The sequence below is a fragment of the Diospyros lotus genome, chromosome 3 (genome assembly GCF_014633365.1).
Source record: "Diospyros lotus cultivar Yz01 chromosome 3, ASM1463336v1, whole genome shotgun sequence".
NCBI classification, from domain to species: Eukaryota; Viridiplantae; Streptophyta; class Magnoliopsida; order Ericales; family Ebenaceae; genus Diospyros; species Diospyros lotus.
The window spans coordinates 42,293,650-42,309,603 of NC_068340.1; the positions used below are offsets into that span (position 1 = coordinate 42,293,650).

Sequence of the window (15,954 nt, forward strand, 5' to 3'; positions counted from 1 at the left end):
CTATATATCGTCTCCTCTTGGGACATGTCAAAGCACTTCCTAGACCAGCATAAAACTGAATGTCTTACTCCCAAGTATGTTAACAAACCAAGCAAAAAGGCTATAAACAGTGTGAAAAGAAGACAAAATGGCACATCAAGCCTTAATCTCACTCACTAGGTAAGGTTGGCTAAACAAAGTCGAGTAAGATGCATGGGAAAACAGGTAAATGCAATGGCCAGTTCTATAATATACAAGACTACAACACGAGAGTTAAAAAGGCAGGTCCACAAGGGGCAACAGATGAGAGCAGCGGAGACCGAGAAGGAAAAGAGGGGCATTTTCTTGTATCACTATTTACAATCGACAGCAGTTCTGTAGCAAATTATATCGGCAACATGGGATTCTGTTGTACCAGCTTTGGGTGAGTAGCAGCATAGATGGAAGAGTTGACATCGGTTTTTAGATGGGAAAGAAGGTGCTGTACATCTGGTCGGAGATTCTCGATTGCCCTTCCGCAGATTGCCAAAACTTCGGCTCTAGGTTTGCTGTTAGCCTGCACGGGTCCCCCTTGCCCCTCATAATGGACGACATGATGGCTGAAGGGCATAAATGGGTTGGAAATATATAAGCAACTACATGAGAGACAACAAGTTTAATTTGAATTTTATGCTAAGCTTTCATTTCAAGGACTAGAATCAGAACTTACAGGAAGTCAATGATATCAGCTATATCTGATGCTTCAATGGGAGCAGATGGCTGTGAGTTCTTTCCCAACACATCCACCATTATACTCAGAAGCAATGACAGAGTCTGCACATAATTTTAGAATTATTATAGCCATGAAAGCATGCTAAAAATCATAAAAAAGCAATCAAAACCATCTTATGACCCCAAAACATCAATGTTTATTTACTACTACTGTTGTAAGCATAGTCGTCAATACTGTACTATACTGACCGATACTGGGGAGTATATACCATACCGATCACAAAATAGTACTACGCTTCATACCGTTTCAGTCCAGATATCAGTCAATATCGGTTGTTATTAGCTGAAATCTTAAGACACCAGCATACCACCCAGTTCCAGTCCCTAAGCAATTTTTTCTCTCTCTAGATAATCTAATTTTTTATTTTACTTTTTATAATTGACCTTTTATCCTCACTTAGCGTAGGCAAAAGTCAAACCTCTAAGCTGTGTAAAAGTGGAAATATAATTTATCTTGATTAGGCAAAATTGTTATTTTGTTTAGATTATATATGTTTATGTATAAATCTGAAACGGTACCTTGGTACCACCCAGTACTAGTATCATACCATACCAATAGCAAATCTGGTACAGTATGGTTGTAAGCAAAGGGATTACGCAGAAACACACACAGAGGGTGGTAAGAACTAACATATACGGTCTTCTGAAGATTATTTAAAAGACATGAACGATGATTATTTAAAAGGCATAACAGCCGCTCCCATGACCAAGTTTTCTACTCTAACTTTTAAGCAGTGAAATTTATCAAATTGCTCAACAAAAAAAAAAAAAATAAATAAAATTTGCTCAAGTGGTGTGTAATATCCCACCCTGGAAGATACACTTGCACCTTTTTTCTAGTCCTTCAGCAACAAACCAGTATGGTCTGTGTTGCAATTCAATGTAAAGAATGGTTAATGAGGATAAGCATGGATACAGCTATAACTTCACTTTTCTTTTTGATAATTAACTTGAATGCACTTGGAGAGAGTCTCCTATTTGGGGTTATCCAGCCTATATGCTGCTGGTGCTTGGTGAATTTGATTGAAGCAATCTTTGGATGACCTAATATCAAATAATTCACAATCCTGCTGCAACACAAATAACTACAACATAGTCTTTAGAAAAAGAAATGAAGATTAAAGATACTGACTGATCAAACTAAAATAGAAAAGTTGAAGAAACCATTTGTCTAACCGAAAAAAGAAAAGAAATTGAAGTAACCTTTTCGAGTCCCTATGAAAAAGGCATATTTATTTGTCAGAGAATATACTATATCTCATCTCAATATATGATTGTATAAACTATCCCATCACTGATTCTTTGGAATGATTGTATAAACTATCCCATAATTGATTCTTGGGAATATTGGACTTTGGCTTCCATGCTCATCTGACAGAAAGCCCAGATTGGCTATCTTGTAAGTTTATTAACTTAGGTCAGAGTACTACATAATTAACCTAGCAATAAAAATTCCGTGATTTAGTCACTAGAGACTAATTCAAAGGGTTAAAATTGAAATGAATGTATTGTTTTCTTACCTTACAAAAGAGAGCATGTGCATTGGCCAATCTTGGAAGTAATGGACCCATGATACGGAAAGCTATTCTCAGCACAGCAACCGATGTAACTGGCTTGAGATGCTTAATGATGAGATGAGTGCCCTCTAACCATTCTTGTGGAAGATTACTGAAGAAAGAGTGAAGCAAGGCCACAATGTTCCCTAGGAATAAAATAATTAGAAAGGATCAGAGTCAGTCTAGGAAACATAATGCAATCCCTTAAACTGAAAATGATTCAAGCCAAGCGACGTTTATCTGCTTAGTTTGAGAAGAATTAAAGGATAGCTACCTGATGCAAATTAGGCTTACATGCCAAGCATGCAAGACGTCATTGGGTAGCAATAAGATAATATGTTATAAACTGAAACATTTCTGCTCCATAGTCTATTTTGAAATCATTTAAACAAAAAATGATTCATGCCACGTGATGTTAATCTGATTAGGTTCAGAAGAATTAAAGGATAGGTACCTTACACAAATCAGGCTACATGCCAAGCATGGAAGACATCTTTGGGCAGCAATTAGATAATAGGTCATAAACGGAAACATTTTGCCTCCATGGTTTATTTTTTCAATCTTTTAAACTATAAATGATTCATGCCATGTGATGTTAATCTAATTAATTTCAGAAGAATTAAAGGATGGGTGGTTACTCATGGAAATCAGGCTACATACCAAGCATGCAAGACATCATTGGGTGGCAATAAGAGAATAGGTCATAGACTGAAATATTTCAAATCCTTAGTTTATTTTTGCATCCATCACTGGAGAAGTTACTACTCATTTCCATATGTTTTAGGAGAAGATTTGAGCGTTCATGTTAACATGAGCAAAACTTCATGATCAGAAAAGTAAGAATAAAAATAAGTTGCCACTCTCAAAAAGAAAAGAAAATGTTCTCTCATCTCTAATAAAATGATGAACTAACTTCTTTGTTCTAGTAATTTAATCTGTTTCCCCCCCCCCCTTATTTCTCCAATGACTATAGAGGTAGCATGGCAGTACATATTGGAACATAAAATGGCTATACAGCACAATCACTATTAAGGAATAAAAAAGAAAAAAAAAAAATAGAGCAGCACCTACTACATGGTAAATCTTATCAAAAAATAAATAATGCAAATAAGAGAATACCAATGGCTGTTGAGGTATTATCTTGGGCAGCCCATGTTGGATCTAGCAAAGCATAGCCAACAGCAGAGTCTAGTTCTCCAAGGGACCTTTTCATATCAGTAAGCCACCAACTCTCTTTTATAAGACGTGATGCCTCTATATAGAGTTGGATGTGAAATTCAGTAGGAAGCTGAGCCAACAGGAGACCACAAGCTTGAATGAGCAAACAAGACAATTGCTGGCATGTATAGCCACTTCGGGAAACAAAATTAGAGGTGTTTATTCCTGAGACAGTAGCGACTGATCTGCCAGCACTCATAGAGTCAGTGCTTCCACCTGAAGGAGAAGTTGGTAAAACAGGACCTTGCCCAACACCATTAGGAGCACCATGTAGACCATTACTTGATTGGATTAGAGTTGGTTGTATATGCACTATAATTTGGACTAGTGATGATACTATTTGTGCTGCAGATACAGGAAGGGAGAGTATTTCTATTACTGCTGTCTCAAGCATCAGTTGAGCATATGTGCCTGGATCTTGGATTTGATAGAACGCTTTCTGGCCTTCAGAAGTGTTTGTTGGTCCAGGCTGTGAAGTAGCTGAAGTTTTGCTGTGTGGAGCACGGAGTGAACTGATTGACGCATCACCCATCGATCCCAGTTTTGAGCTATTATTTAAAGGTGGAATAACATTGTTCACAAGACCTAACAAAAGCGTAGCAAAGTAGTCCAGTGGTGGACAAATAGCAGGATTTGATGAGTTAATATGCTGAGGAAATGACTCAGAAAATGGGATCTGTAATAGAACCAGAGAAAAAAATCAGCAGTGATAAAAAAAAATATGAAAAAGAAAAGGGAAGAAAGTCAGTGGAGAGAGGAGAAACACCTTACCTTTTTAAGATCCAGTACTTTCAGTATTCGTAAAATAAGCTTCCCTGGAAGATGACCATAGAAATATGCGAGTATATCACGAACGAAAGTAAAATTTAGGGGGTAGTAGTGAAGAAATGTGGAATATAATTGCAGAACTCTGTCAGCAAACTCTATGGCATCATTTTCAATAAGTCTATATATGATTAAGGGGATGACAGGAAGCAAACGTGCTGCAATATCATCAAAGAATGTGGGGTACCTGCAAGATGGAAAATCAGCAAATTGAAAGTCTATACAGTGAAGCTATGAAATCAGATGAACTTGCACCATGAAGTTTGACTAATGCACAAAACACCTTAATAGTTGCTACCTCTGATAGAGAGATTGCACCACATGAATCTATGAAGATACCATTGAAAAACAATTTAGGAATATGGATTGAATGATGGTGGGCATTAATCCAGAAGATGCAGACATTCAATATATGCTACTAAAATTATTATGCCAGTGCCTTTTTGAGATGAGGGAAATTTTACATCACCTTCCTGGAAAAATGGTGGTCAGATTAATAAATATAAGCGGCGATCAACACAAATTGTTAATAAAAAAAATTAAACCAACTACATGCCAAACAATTTGGTTATCTGTGCTCAAAGTGCTTTTGTACGTGGTGATTGGATAAAACGGATAATGAAAAGTTGATTTTCATATTCAGCAATAGAGGAATAATGTTGTTCAAAATCTCAATATTTACGAATTACATATTCATTGGATAGCATATGGAGAATGAAGCAAACGCCTGTATAAATGTAAAGTTATGCAAATAATTTGAGTATGATTCTGGCACTGGTGGCAAAACAGGTTTAGCTGATACCAAATATATGGGACAATAGCAATGGCAGTCTCTTGTAGTTCTAAAGTTACTAATACTTTCCTCTTATGTGGAAAAAGAGGGAAAAGACATCAGAAAAATGGCATTAGTTTTTGATGGCATTTGAGACACTTAAAAAAATTGATTGTTCTTTTTTTAAATTAAACTCCAGTGCTTATATGGTCTTATGGATACCTTAGATAAAAGATATATCTTTAAGTTTATGATTTTTTGGAAATGCATTAAGAATATGGTCAATACTTGATGTTGTGAATATCATTTGCTCTTTTAAGAATATAGTAATAACATATTTAAAACTAGAAGAATATTTAAATACATATATACATGAAGATAGCAACTTGATTGCAAATACTTAAAAGTTTACATTTCATTTTTGCATCAGAACTTATGAAGTTGAAGAAAGGAGAACAGATGACTCAACAATACCACCTCTAAATCTAATTACCATCACAAGGTCCAATTCACCCTGGAAAAGGAAAACAAAAAAAATATTTTTGTTGCATAAATATTTTTAACTCCCACAGATTGTCATGAATGAATCAATTTTATTAACTTCAACTCACAATGAACTGCATTATCTTCAACTTATGGGACATGCTCTAGAGGTTCTTGCAAGATACATGGTTTATATTCAACAAGCTAGAACAGTAACAGTCAGCAGTTCAATAGACTAGAACAATTCAAACGAAACAAGTGCTTCTTTACCCATTAAGGGTGTGTTTGATAGCATTTAGTTGGAAAAGAAAATATTTTCCAACTTGCATGGAAAACAAAAACTAGCTCCCCCCTAGATGGAATTGTCCATGTAAAATAGGCCAAAACATGCTTTAATGGTTGTACTATATAATTCAATTTCATAAAAAATACAGTGTGTCAAACAGCAAAGATGAAATTCAATTCCTTGGATGTGACATTTTCCATGGGATTTCCTAACTTAGAAATGAGCAGAACCTTGATCCTCCCAAACCAACATACCTTTCCTTCCAAGAGAGATGATTTCCAAGAGCCTTTTGAAGTTCAGTACGCTTGAATGTTCCAGAGAAAAGCCAGTGCTCAGGAAAGCCACGATTCATGAGGTAAAATTTTACTCTCTGTTGAAGCTCTTGCCTTTCAAGTAGATTAATCTGCAATAGTAAGATTACTGTAAATATCGAAGTCAATAACATTAAAGGCAACTCTGCAAAATAGATTAGAGGATATTGAGAAAATGCTTTCAGTTCCACAAATGTTAAAGCATGCAATATTTTTGAATGGTTATATTTATGACTGCACTGGTGAGGTTGATATGCTGAGATAATTTACTAGGGATATAAAGATTTGATAATGTTTGTAGTTAATAATCCTATCTCATTTGTCACCCATCATCTACTAGTAACCTTTTGAAAAAAGTACTTAAAAAACTACTCAAAAATACTCCTCCCGTCTCTCATTGATCATCCCCTCATTTAGTAGTAATTTTGAAAAAAGTACTTATAAAAAGTTACTTCTGGAAAGAAGCGATTTAGCATTGGGCCAAATCATACAAACAAGGTTTTAGGGTTGTTACACATGTTTGACCAGTAACTGAAAAATGATTCTTTTAACTGTCAATTTACTGAAAAGGATATTGCTAGCAGTGTTTCCCACAATGAAGATAGTTTTGATGTAGAAGCATTTTTTACAATTTTTGTTTTTGTTTTTAAGGCTAAATACTTTTTTCATAATAAATTTTGTTAACTTTGATTGTGCACTAAAGTTATTATTTAAATAATTAAAATGATAAAAAAAATAATTAATATTTTAAATTTGACATAATAATGAGCCTTATAAAAAATATATAGAAATTTTGGTCTTCTTTCATTACTGGTTTAAATCTGATCTCTTGGTTAATTTTGGCCTCTAGTCAATGGAATATTTATTTGCGTTTCTTTCCTTCCAATTGTTTACCTTTTTCTTTCTCTTTGATTTTACTTTTTTCTTTTATGTTCATATATAAGTATATATCATATTTATTTAGTTTCAAATATGATGAATATGACAAAGATTCACCACGGTTTGGGCTGTTTGAGCTTTGATGAATACCTCAAGTTGAAGAATTTTTTTGCACTAGGTAATAAATAGTGCTCAGTTTCAACTTCTTGTACATTTTAGCCAATCATGATCTTATTTATGTTTGATTTGATTTATCTTTTATTATAGGGATTTGCAACATTTCATTTGGTTTTATTGGATGAGTTGACCCCATTACTGATGCTTAAGTAATGGGATCAGTGAGTTGCTTTGGATGATAACAACAAGCACTACAGCTAACTTTGATGACAATGCTTTTGTTGGATAATCTCCGAAGGTCAGAATATGGTTCTTATTCGGGGTTTAACAAAACATGTGCCAATTACAGAACTGTTTTTTTATTAGGTACACTTTCTCTTTGTGGTATTCCACCCCTTGCTTGTTTTGGTCCAAAGATGATGTTCTTAATTATGGTTTTTTATTCACCAATTTTTGCAATAATAGCTTGGTCCACCACAAGATTAACTGCATTTTATATGTTTTGGATCTATTTCCTTACTTTTGAGGGGCATTTAATTATTCATTTTCGAATTACAGTGAAAAAAGTACCTCATTGTATTCAATCTCTCTATTGGGTAAGAAGGGTCAACAACAATTAACAGAAGTGTTCATTTATTAGCCTTGTTATGAATGAATAATAATGAAAGCACTTCTTGTTTGAAAAAGAAGACATCTCGAATGGATAAGAATATTAAAAAGATGAAATGACCTTCTATTATAACAGTAAAATGAGTAATCATTGTGGCACAGTGATGTGATTTTGGAAATAGAAGCTCAAGTTTCTACTTGTGCTTTACAGCAAAAATAAAAAGCTTTTTCTGTCATGTGAAAGCACTTTTAAATTTGGGCCAAACATACCCCCCTTAGATATTTACATTTTGTTAATATCTAAAGGCTACACTGTTATATACTACGGTCACATATTAACCTTTTGTTAGAGAGAAAAAACAAAATACTGAAACATTGGGCAGCAAACTGTTTCCTCATTAGTTTCCTCATGTTCACAAATCTGAAACTAAAATCTTTTAAGAATATCTTCAAAAGAATAAAAAATAAAGCAAATAAAGTAGTTTTTAGAATCTATATCCTGTCCAACCTACATTATTATTGGAAAAGCAACTTCACCAAGTCAGGACCAAGAAATAAATAGTATGGAAATTAAGAAACTTAAGGAGATTGGCAACATCATTGATACGATATACAGAAAATGGGAAAAAAACGAAGTGGAACATTGGCAAGTACATGAACAAATCATCTCAAAGCATAGTAGCACAACAGAACTCATCTGAGACATATAAAATGGTGAACAAACTTACAACAATATGCAAAGCATGGGGATCATCATCACGATCGATGAGTGCTAGAAGTAAAATATCCAAAGGAAGCAGCTCACAGGTCCAAATAAAATATGCAAGATTTGTTGAAGCTTTCAGTATAAGCTCCTGAAGAGTTAAACCAACCAGGAAAATTATATTGACATGATATAAGGCAGATACCATTCTGTACAAATGTTTATCACAGAAAAGAGTGAAAGAAAGGAAGAGCACCAAAACAGAGAGAAAGAAAATGGAGTATAAATGCAACACCAGTAAGGTATGTCCACGCTGCAACTCCAAATGAATTTGATGGAGGAGGACATCCACCATTGTATATATATTAGCTGTTACTTCTTCAGGGGAAATTTCTCTTAAGACACGTGCCTGCATTTCATATTCCACAGAGAGAGTCAGAGAGAGAGAGAGAGAGAGCATTAGAAAATAATATCGGATTTTACAAAAGAATCATCATCATCATCATCAACTGCACCTTATCCTAACCAAGTTAGGGTCGGGGGCACAACATTCATAATGTTAATTGACTTCTAAAAGTCACATTGACACCACAAATCTATGCAAAAGAACAATGCTTAAAAAAAATGATAACAATGCTTTAAAAACATTTCTGGAAAGTTGGGGCAAAACAGTAATGGAACTTACAAGGTTTGAATTGTTAATGTTCTCAGGGTGCCCACGCATCAGTATCCATGCACCAGCACAAAGATATTGTCGATGTTGAGGAAAACTATGACCAAGGTAGGTCACAACATACGAAGGATCAGCTGATGGAGTAAGGAGCTGAGTGCACTGGTTAATAACTGTGTGCTCTGCCTGCCAAAGTTAACTAACAGTTAATAATTTAAATGGACTCCATAATAAAATCTAATTGCCAGGATGAATTTGAAGTTGGTGCCTTTGGTTTTCTTCACAATATTTTGAGAATTTTTTCTAACGATCCAGAAATTAAATTACAACCTCAACATTGAAAGGGGAGCAAAAGATGAGGGAAGGGTTTAAATAAGCCATAGCCAAAGTATGTTTGACCCTCAAAGTTATGGCCTACAGTTGTATAAAACAAGACCTGAAAATACAAGGCCAAGATAGAAAAGACTACAGTGCTCAACAATTACCGTCATCCATGGACCTCCCACCTGGCAATTAAACTAAAGAATCACCTTTGACTATATTTGAAGTGTACAACAAACATATTTAACGCCATTTTTAACAGGATATAATATGTGATTTTAAAATTTTAAACCTTGGATACTGCACAATAAATCCTTTCAGAAGATTATTTAAGGACATAAATGCTGAAAAAAATGAAATTTGAATTAATAAAAGTAATATCATCAAATAAGCAGCAGTTGTCAAAAGATAAGAATGTTAAAGATAGCATATTATAGAAAAGGGTAAAGTACACTGACCACCCATGAGATTTATCCTAATTGCAGAAAGTATCAGTCACATTTTGAAATGACAAAGACCACTTTTACTGTTAAAATTCAGTGTAAATTGACCATTTTACCCCTTTTTTCTCTACTCTGTCTCTCACTTTCTCTCTCATCTCTCTCCATTTCAAAAAATATATTTTAATTAAAGAGGTGATGGGCTTGCCGCTTGGTTCAACAGAGGGAGACAATGAGAGAGAGAGTTCAGCTTCCCTATCATATTTTTCGGAATCTGACTGGTGAGCCTAACACCAGGAAGCTGTAGCAAGTAGACGAACAAACAATTTACATTGCACTCGATGTGACCTAGTTGCAACCCAAGTTGAAAATTTTTCATTGTATGCAATTCACGTGAGGAATCTCAAATAGGAAAGCAAGGAGGGATTGCCAGCCCTGAATCGGCTACAAGTCAACTCAGTAACTCAGTATCATCACCATCAGCAAAACAAACCCATTTCTGAAAAACACTAACATTGCTTGTATTTTTTGCAACAGAAAGCATAAATTTCGCAGCAATTTGTGGTGGGCTTGACTAGTTGGAGGGCTTCAGCTTTCAAGATTTGGCGCCCTGCAACTAATTTGGACTGACCTGGGAATGATTTTCTGGTAGTAGGCCATGCGGGAGACGCCATGGCAAAACCCCATTGTCTTCAAGGAGGACCCAATTGGCAATGGGGTTGTTGCTGGAAGCAAGAGAGGGAGGGAGAGAAAGAGACCGCCCCTGCCATGGTAGCCAAGAGGGGGGTGGGGTGGGAAGTGGGGTTGGTTAGCCTCAGAGAGAGAGAGGGTTTTAATATGTAAGGGCATTTTGGTCATTTTCAAATAGTTAAATGGGGTTAACTAGCAGCAGGGCGGAAACCACAACATGGTAATAAAATGCAAGGGTGCTCACTGTATTTTTCTCAAAAATCAAGGGTACTGCCTGCATGTACCCTAAATCTCACATCTATCAGGCATATTTTTCTCTATAGAAAATCCACCAACATGAGAATGGGACTTGAAAAATTATTTAAATGGTGACTTGCTGTCTGATTAGACAAAAATGACAGGCTTCAAAACTAGAGAGAGCAGCAGACTACTAAGGCCAATGCATATTATGGACAACATAATTCTTGATAGCTATGGCTGTTAAATTCCAAAATAGCAGAACTCAATAAATTGCAGTAACAATAATGACAATTCACATGGCTGGGAAGCATGAATAGGACATGACTAAATGGACTCATCAATAACCACCATTGCCAGAATAAGACTTTCCTAAAAGTTATGAATCCATGGCGCCTTCAAAAATAAATAAGAGCTCTTAGTCGCCCCTTATCTCAAATTCAGAAATAAGGCTGTAGTCCATTTAGAACCATGCTTCATCATCTTTGTAGAATACTAAGTTAAACATATCAGGATGAAAAGCTTTACTCACTTCAAAACCCAGAAAGCAATCATAATCTCCTCTGCCAACAATGAACAAGACAAGGGACTGTTTAATCCTCAAGAAGTACCCAATTTACCTAGACATCTTTGCCTTCTTTTGGCCCCCAACAAGTCCTGGTTCCATTCATAACTTCTCCATCCACAATTTGAGATGAATTTAGCAGAAATATTTCTAAGAGTACTAAGGCATGAATAAGTGACAACAGATAGCAAATATTATTACTGATTGAGGAGATAAATGGACTAAAAACAGGAAAAACATAGAAATGGCATATATCATGGGTGGGTTGTGGGGAAAGGGAGGGAAAGGGGGGGGGGGGGGGGGGGGGGGGGAGCATCATAGTTAAATGAATTAGGACCTGCTGCCATGCTTGAATTGTCAATTCTCTTTTATCTATCCGCCCATTTAAGATATCACGTACAATAGGAGGGAAGTAGCGGAGAGTCTTTTCTGACCAAGTATGCTGACTTGTTGCCAATATCTGCTCCAACATGCTTGGAAGATAAAGCATTTGCTCAGCCTCAGGAATGCCACGTGTCTTAATGATTACAGCAAGAGTTGTTACAGTTACGTGATTCAAAGTTTCAGTGAATTCAGTTGGACCCTGAAACAAAATATAAGCATATTAATTCCCAGTAAGAAAAGGGGAATTTGTGATCTGGAATCCAGACCTCTCACCTTTCCTTCTTTCTTCACAACAAAAAACTCTCTCAATGATAAAATAAGATTCATGCACAAGTTTTCGGCCAATCGGAAAATGCGATGATCTCCACGTTTTCCTTTTAGGGTGGAAATTATTTTCGTAATGTCATACATCAAGTTCTTGCTTTTTCCTTGGTACCTACAAAGAAAACGGGATGGTAAAGTTTACAAAATTTTCCAGTGTTGCCACATGAAATTGCATAGAATTAAATGTACAGGTGAACATGATAAAATGATAGCAGAAGCTAAAACCAAGAGGGTCCTTGATATAAAGATTGGAATAAAAATATGCAATGATCTTCTTTTGGGTTGAACATGCTCAAATAGTAAACTGTTTCTATTCAAAAAGAAGAAGTTTTTCAAGATGGACTAGACATTCAATCACCTGTAGAGTGAAAGCAAGCGGTAGTTCAGTATTTCAAGCACCAGAAGGGAAGCCCCAGGTTTGCTTAGAATGGCTGGATTCCTCTGTGACAGATGCTGCAAAAATTTGAAATATCAAGGCATTTCTATAGCAGTAAGCAAAAGCATAAGAAATAAAATGAGCAAATTTCAAAGATGTGACTCATTGAACAAGAATAATGGCCTCTGATATATAAGAGTGATCTTGAAAAAAAAAAAAAGAGCCTAGAATGGCCAATGGTAACTTGAGCGGGTTGGCCATTTCATTCAAAATTAGAGGATATTAGTAAAATCCCATATATGAAAAGGGCCTATTTATGCAAGTTTCTCACTACAGGTAACAGAGAACATCAACTTTTTTTTTTTTTTTCCTTATACTATTACAGGTCAAGGTTGCCCAAGATGTAGAGAGAGACATGCTTGGGCAGCCACTCATTGTGCAACGTGGTTTATAAGGCTTGAAGGAAACAAAAATACTTTCAGGGCATAACAAATTCAATTCATAGTTTAAAGAAAACATTATTTTGCTGTTGAGAGACACAATACTCCCTTTTTATTTTGTAGTTTTTAGAAGATAGTAGTTTGACTGAAGATTCTAATACAACCAGCTTTAGGATTTGAGTAATTCTCTTAACACCTCTACTATCAACTGAAGATTCTAGGACAACAAAGGCCAACTGCTAAATCATAATCAAAGTCCACACAGACATCCTTCAACCTCCAGCAAAGCAGCCATCATTAGTGATGCAGATAAATATGTATAGGCTCTACTCTTTACAATACTCTAAGAAAAACAATTCTGTCTCTCAGCAATAATTTTATCAATCAACACAACGAACAAAACTCAAGAAATATTACAAACCTATAATAGTGATAACAAAAGGGGAAGGATATTTACACTTAAATGAGAACGGAACAATGAATGAGGTGCAAGTAGCAGCAATCTAACATATGTCTCAACCATTGCAATGTTAGGCACAACCTGCATCAAACATTAAAGTTCAACACACATAAGAAACCAAGCATTGGTAACAATCCCCTTAATTCACATACACAAATTGCATGTTATTTAGCCATTGCACATGCAAATAACTCATAGCAAGTAATTAATTGAAAAGAGAAACAAGTAATTGTATGAAAAGAGACTGAAATTAATGAAGGAATTATGTAAAAAAAGAAGAAACTGCAACATAATTTAAACTATGAAATTGAAAATTATGGCAGACATCTCTCTGTTTGAAACTTTCAAATACCTATTTTTTGGTGTTTGGATGACGAAAGACACCTAAACTAATAAGTGACCTTTCTTACCACAAAACACGTTTACGATATACATATATATAAATACATATACGCACATAAACATATATATGTATACATATATACATATAGCTAATTTTGAAAAATATTCACATTCAAACCAAACACCAGAAAATAAGATAAAAAATACTTTTTATGTAAACATTGTACATCAAAAAATGTTTTCCGATGTAAAATGTTTTATGTCAAAACAAACAAAACCATAATTAACCTTTTTTCTCCAAAACAAGTCTCATGATATATTCATACATACACAGTCAAAGATGAAAGGCACACTGAAACAGTGCTTGGAGCAGAGGCAGGTGCAAGGTGTGGACACAGACCTCTTAGATGCGAGGTGCACATTTATTCAAAATATGCATAAAATACTTCTAGACCTTTATTTTCAACATGCACCTATAAAGAGGTAAATGCAAATCCATAAAATAATGAATAACAAATAACAAACAGTATAATAGAAACTAATAATATTTCAACAAGGTACTAGGAAGTCTAAAACATCAACATGAAGCATCCTTCTAATTTTTTTTGGGTTTGGCATATATTTGTTCTAATGTTATTAGGGTTTGATATAAATTTGTTTTAACCTTTATGGAATGGGAGTTTTTGTTTTAATGTTTTTGGGAAATGATATATATTTGTTTTACTGTTATCAGGATTTGATATAAATTCCTTTTAATCTTTTCAGAATGAGGGCGTTTTTTGGGTTTGATGTTTACATGTTATCAGGGTTTGATATAAATTTGTTTTGATCTTTTCAGAATGGGGATTTCGATTTAATGTTTTTAGAATTTGATGTATATGTGCTTTAATGGTATTAGGGTTTGATATAAATTTGTTTTAATCTGTTTAACATGGGGGTTTTGAGTTGAAAAATTTGTATTATAGTTGTAGAGAAAGAATGGCAAAGGGTTGTCAGTGGGTCTGTGTATCCAACTATACACCATATCTTTATACTATTAGGTTTGATATAGATTCGTTTTAATCTTTTTAGAATGGGGGTTTTGACTTAATGTTATTAGATTTTGATATATTTATTTTCTTTTTTTCTTATTAATGTCATATTTTTTTGATGAAATGATATATACTTGCTTTAATGTTATAAGGATTTGACATAAATTTGTTTTTCCTTTTAGGTTCCAAAATAAGGTCTAATCTTTTTTTTTAATCTTTTTAGGTTTTGAAATTTATTTTAATAATTTTTTTTTTCTCGTTATCAGGTTTTAATGTTATAAGGTGCAAGAGGAGGGTACCTCAGCATCTAGGCAGGCTCCTCAGGGATGGCACCTCACCTCAGTTGTGTAGTGGCACACAGAGCCGAGCTGAGCCTTGCGCCTAAGCATAACCAAGTTTATTTTCAAAACAAGGAGATTGATGCAGGAGCATATTGTTTATTTATTAATGTTTTTATTTTATTTTTATTTGTTAGTGCTTAAGTTATTAGGTTCTGAGAAATTTTTTTAAGTATATTAGCTTCACTAAGTAGTCATGTGATTCTTAAAATAAATGGATGACTAAAGTTACAAGGATTCCTTTGTGATGAATGACTAGGACTTAATTACCGTTGGAACCCGAGTATAAATAGCCTTTTAAGACACTTTCGGCAACTGTTTTACCCTAATTCAACTTTTGAAGTTTTCTTACACCCTAATTTTCATATCTTTGTTCCAGATTTGATGTTACACTGTTTTAGCCCAATTTTTGCACTTGTTTTGTTGATTCTTCCTCTCACACATCCCCTCCCTAATGCCACCTAGGAAAATGGTTTGGTACTGGTCTGAGCAACAAACCCCCACCATATCTAGAAAATGATCCTCACACTCAGGTGAGACTAATGAACCAACCAAGTCTTAACATGGAAAGAACCAAGTAAACACATCGCCAGGCAATGGTCAAGCCAACCCATCAATGAAGCTAGAGAATCTCCTTATATGCCACAATATCTGCATCCAACCCTGCTCCCATGAGAGAAGCACAAAATTGAAGTCTACTCTCAAGTACCAAGGGACTTCCTCCCAAGCATTTTCAGAAATGTCAGCAGTGCATTCTAAGCTTGGCTCAAGGTCATACAGCACTTGCATTCTGTTTCAGTGATCAATTATCTAGGCACCTGATGCTT

At 35.0% G+C, this 15,954-nt stretch overlaps 1 protein-coding gene across 3 annotated transcripts in view; it reads right to left on the reverse strand.

Annotated features, from left to right (window-relative positions):
- Positions 1-118: 118 nt before the first annotated feature.
- Positions 119-15,954, reverse strand: part of LOC127797346 (mediator of RNA polymerase II transcription subunit 23) — a 65,118-nt gene continuing 49,282 nt past the window's right edge. For 2 of the 3 annotated variants that reach the window (XM_052330171.1, XM_052330173.1), the window contains 13 exons: positions 13,414-13,497; positions 12,499-12,593; positions 12,090-12,252; positions 11,770-12,015; positions 9,195-9,365; positions 8,766-8,918; positions 8,535-8,660; positions 6,145-6,293; positions 4,296-4,536; positions 3,426-4,200; positions 2,271-2,452; positions 689-792; positions 119-578 (listed from right to left, as the gene is read on the reverse strand). In XM_052330171.1, the coding sequence (XP_052186131.1) occupies positions 365-578; positions 689-792; positions 2,271-2,452; positions 3,426-4,200; positions 4,296-4,536; positions 6,145-6,293; positions 8,535-8,660; positions 8,766-8,918; positions 9,195-9,365; positions 11,770-12,015; positions 12,090-12,252; positions 12,499-12,593; positions 13,414-13,497 (2,703 nt within the window). In that variant the 3' untranslated portion in view covers positions 119-364. The remainder of the gene's footprint in view (positions 579-688; positions 793-2,270; positions 2,453-3,425; positions 4,201-4,295; positions 4,537-6,144; positions 6,294-8,534; positions 8,661-8,765; positions 8,919-9,194; positions 9,366-11,769; positions 12,016-12,089; positions 12,253-12,498; positions 12,594-13,413; positions 13,498-15,954) is intronic. The other variant, XM_052330172.1, reaches the window with a different exon arrangement.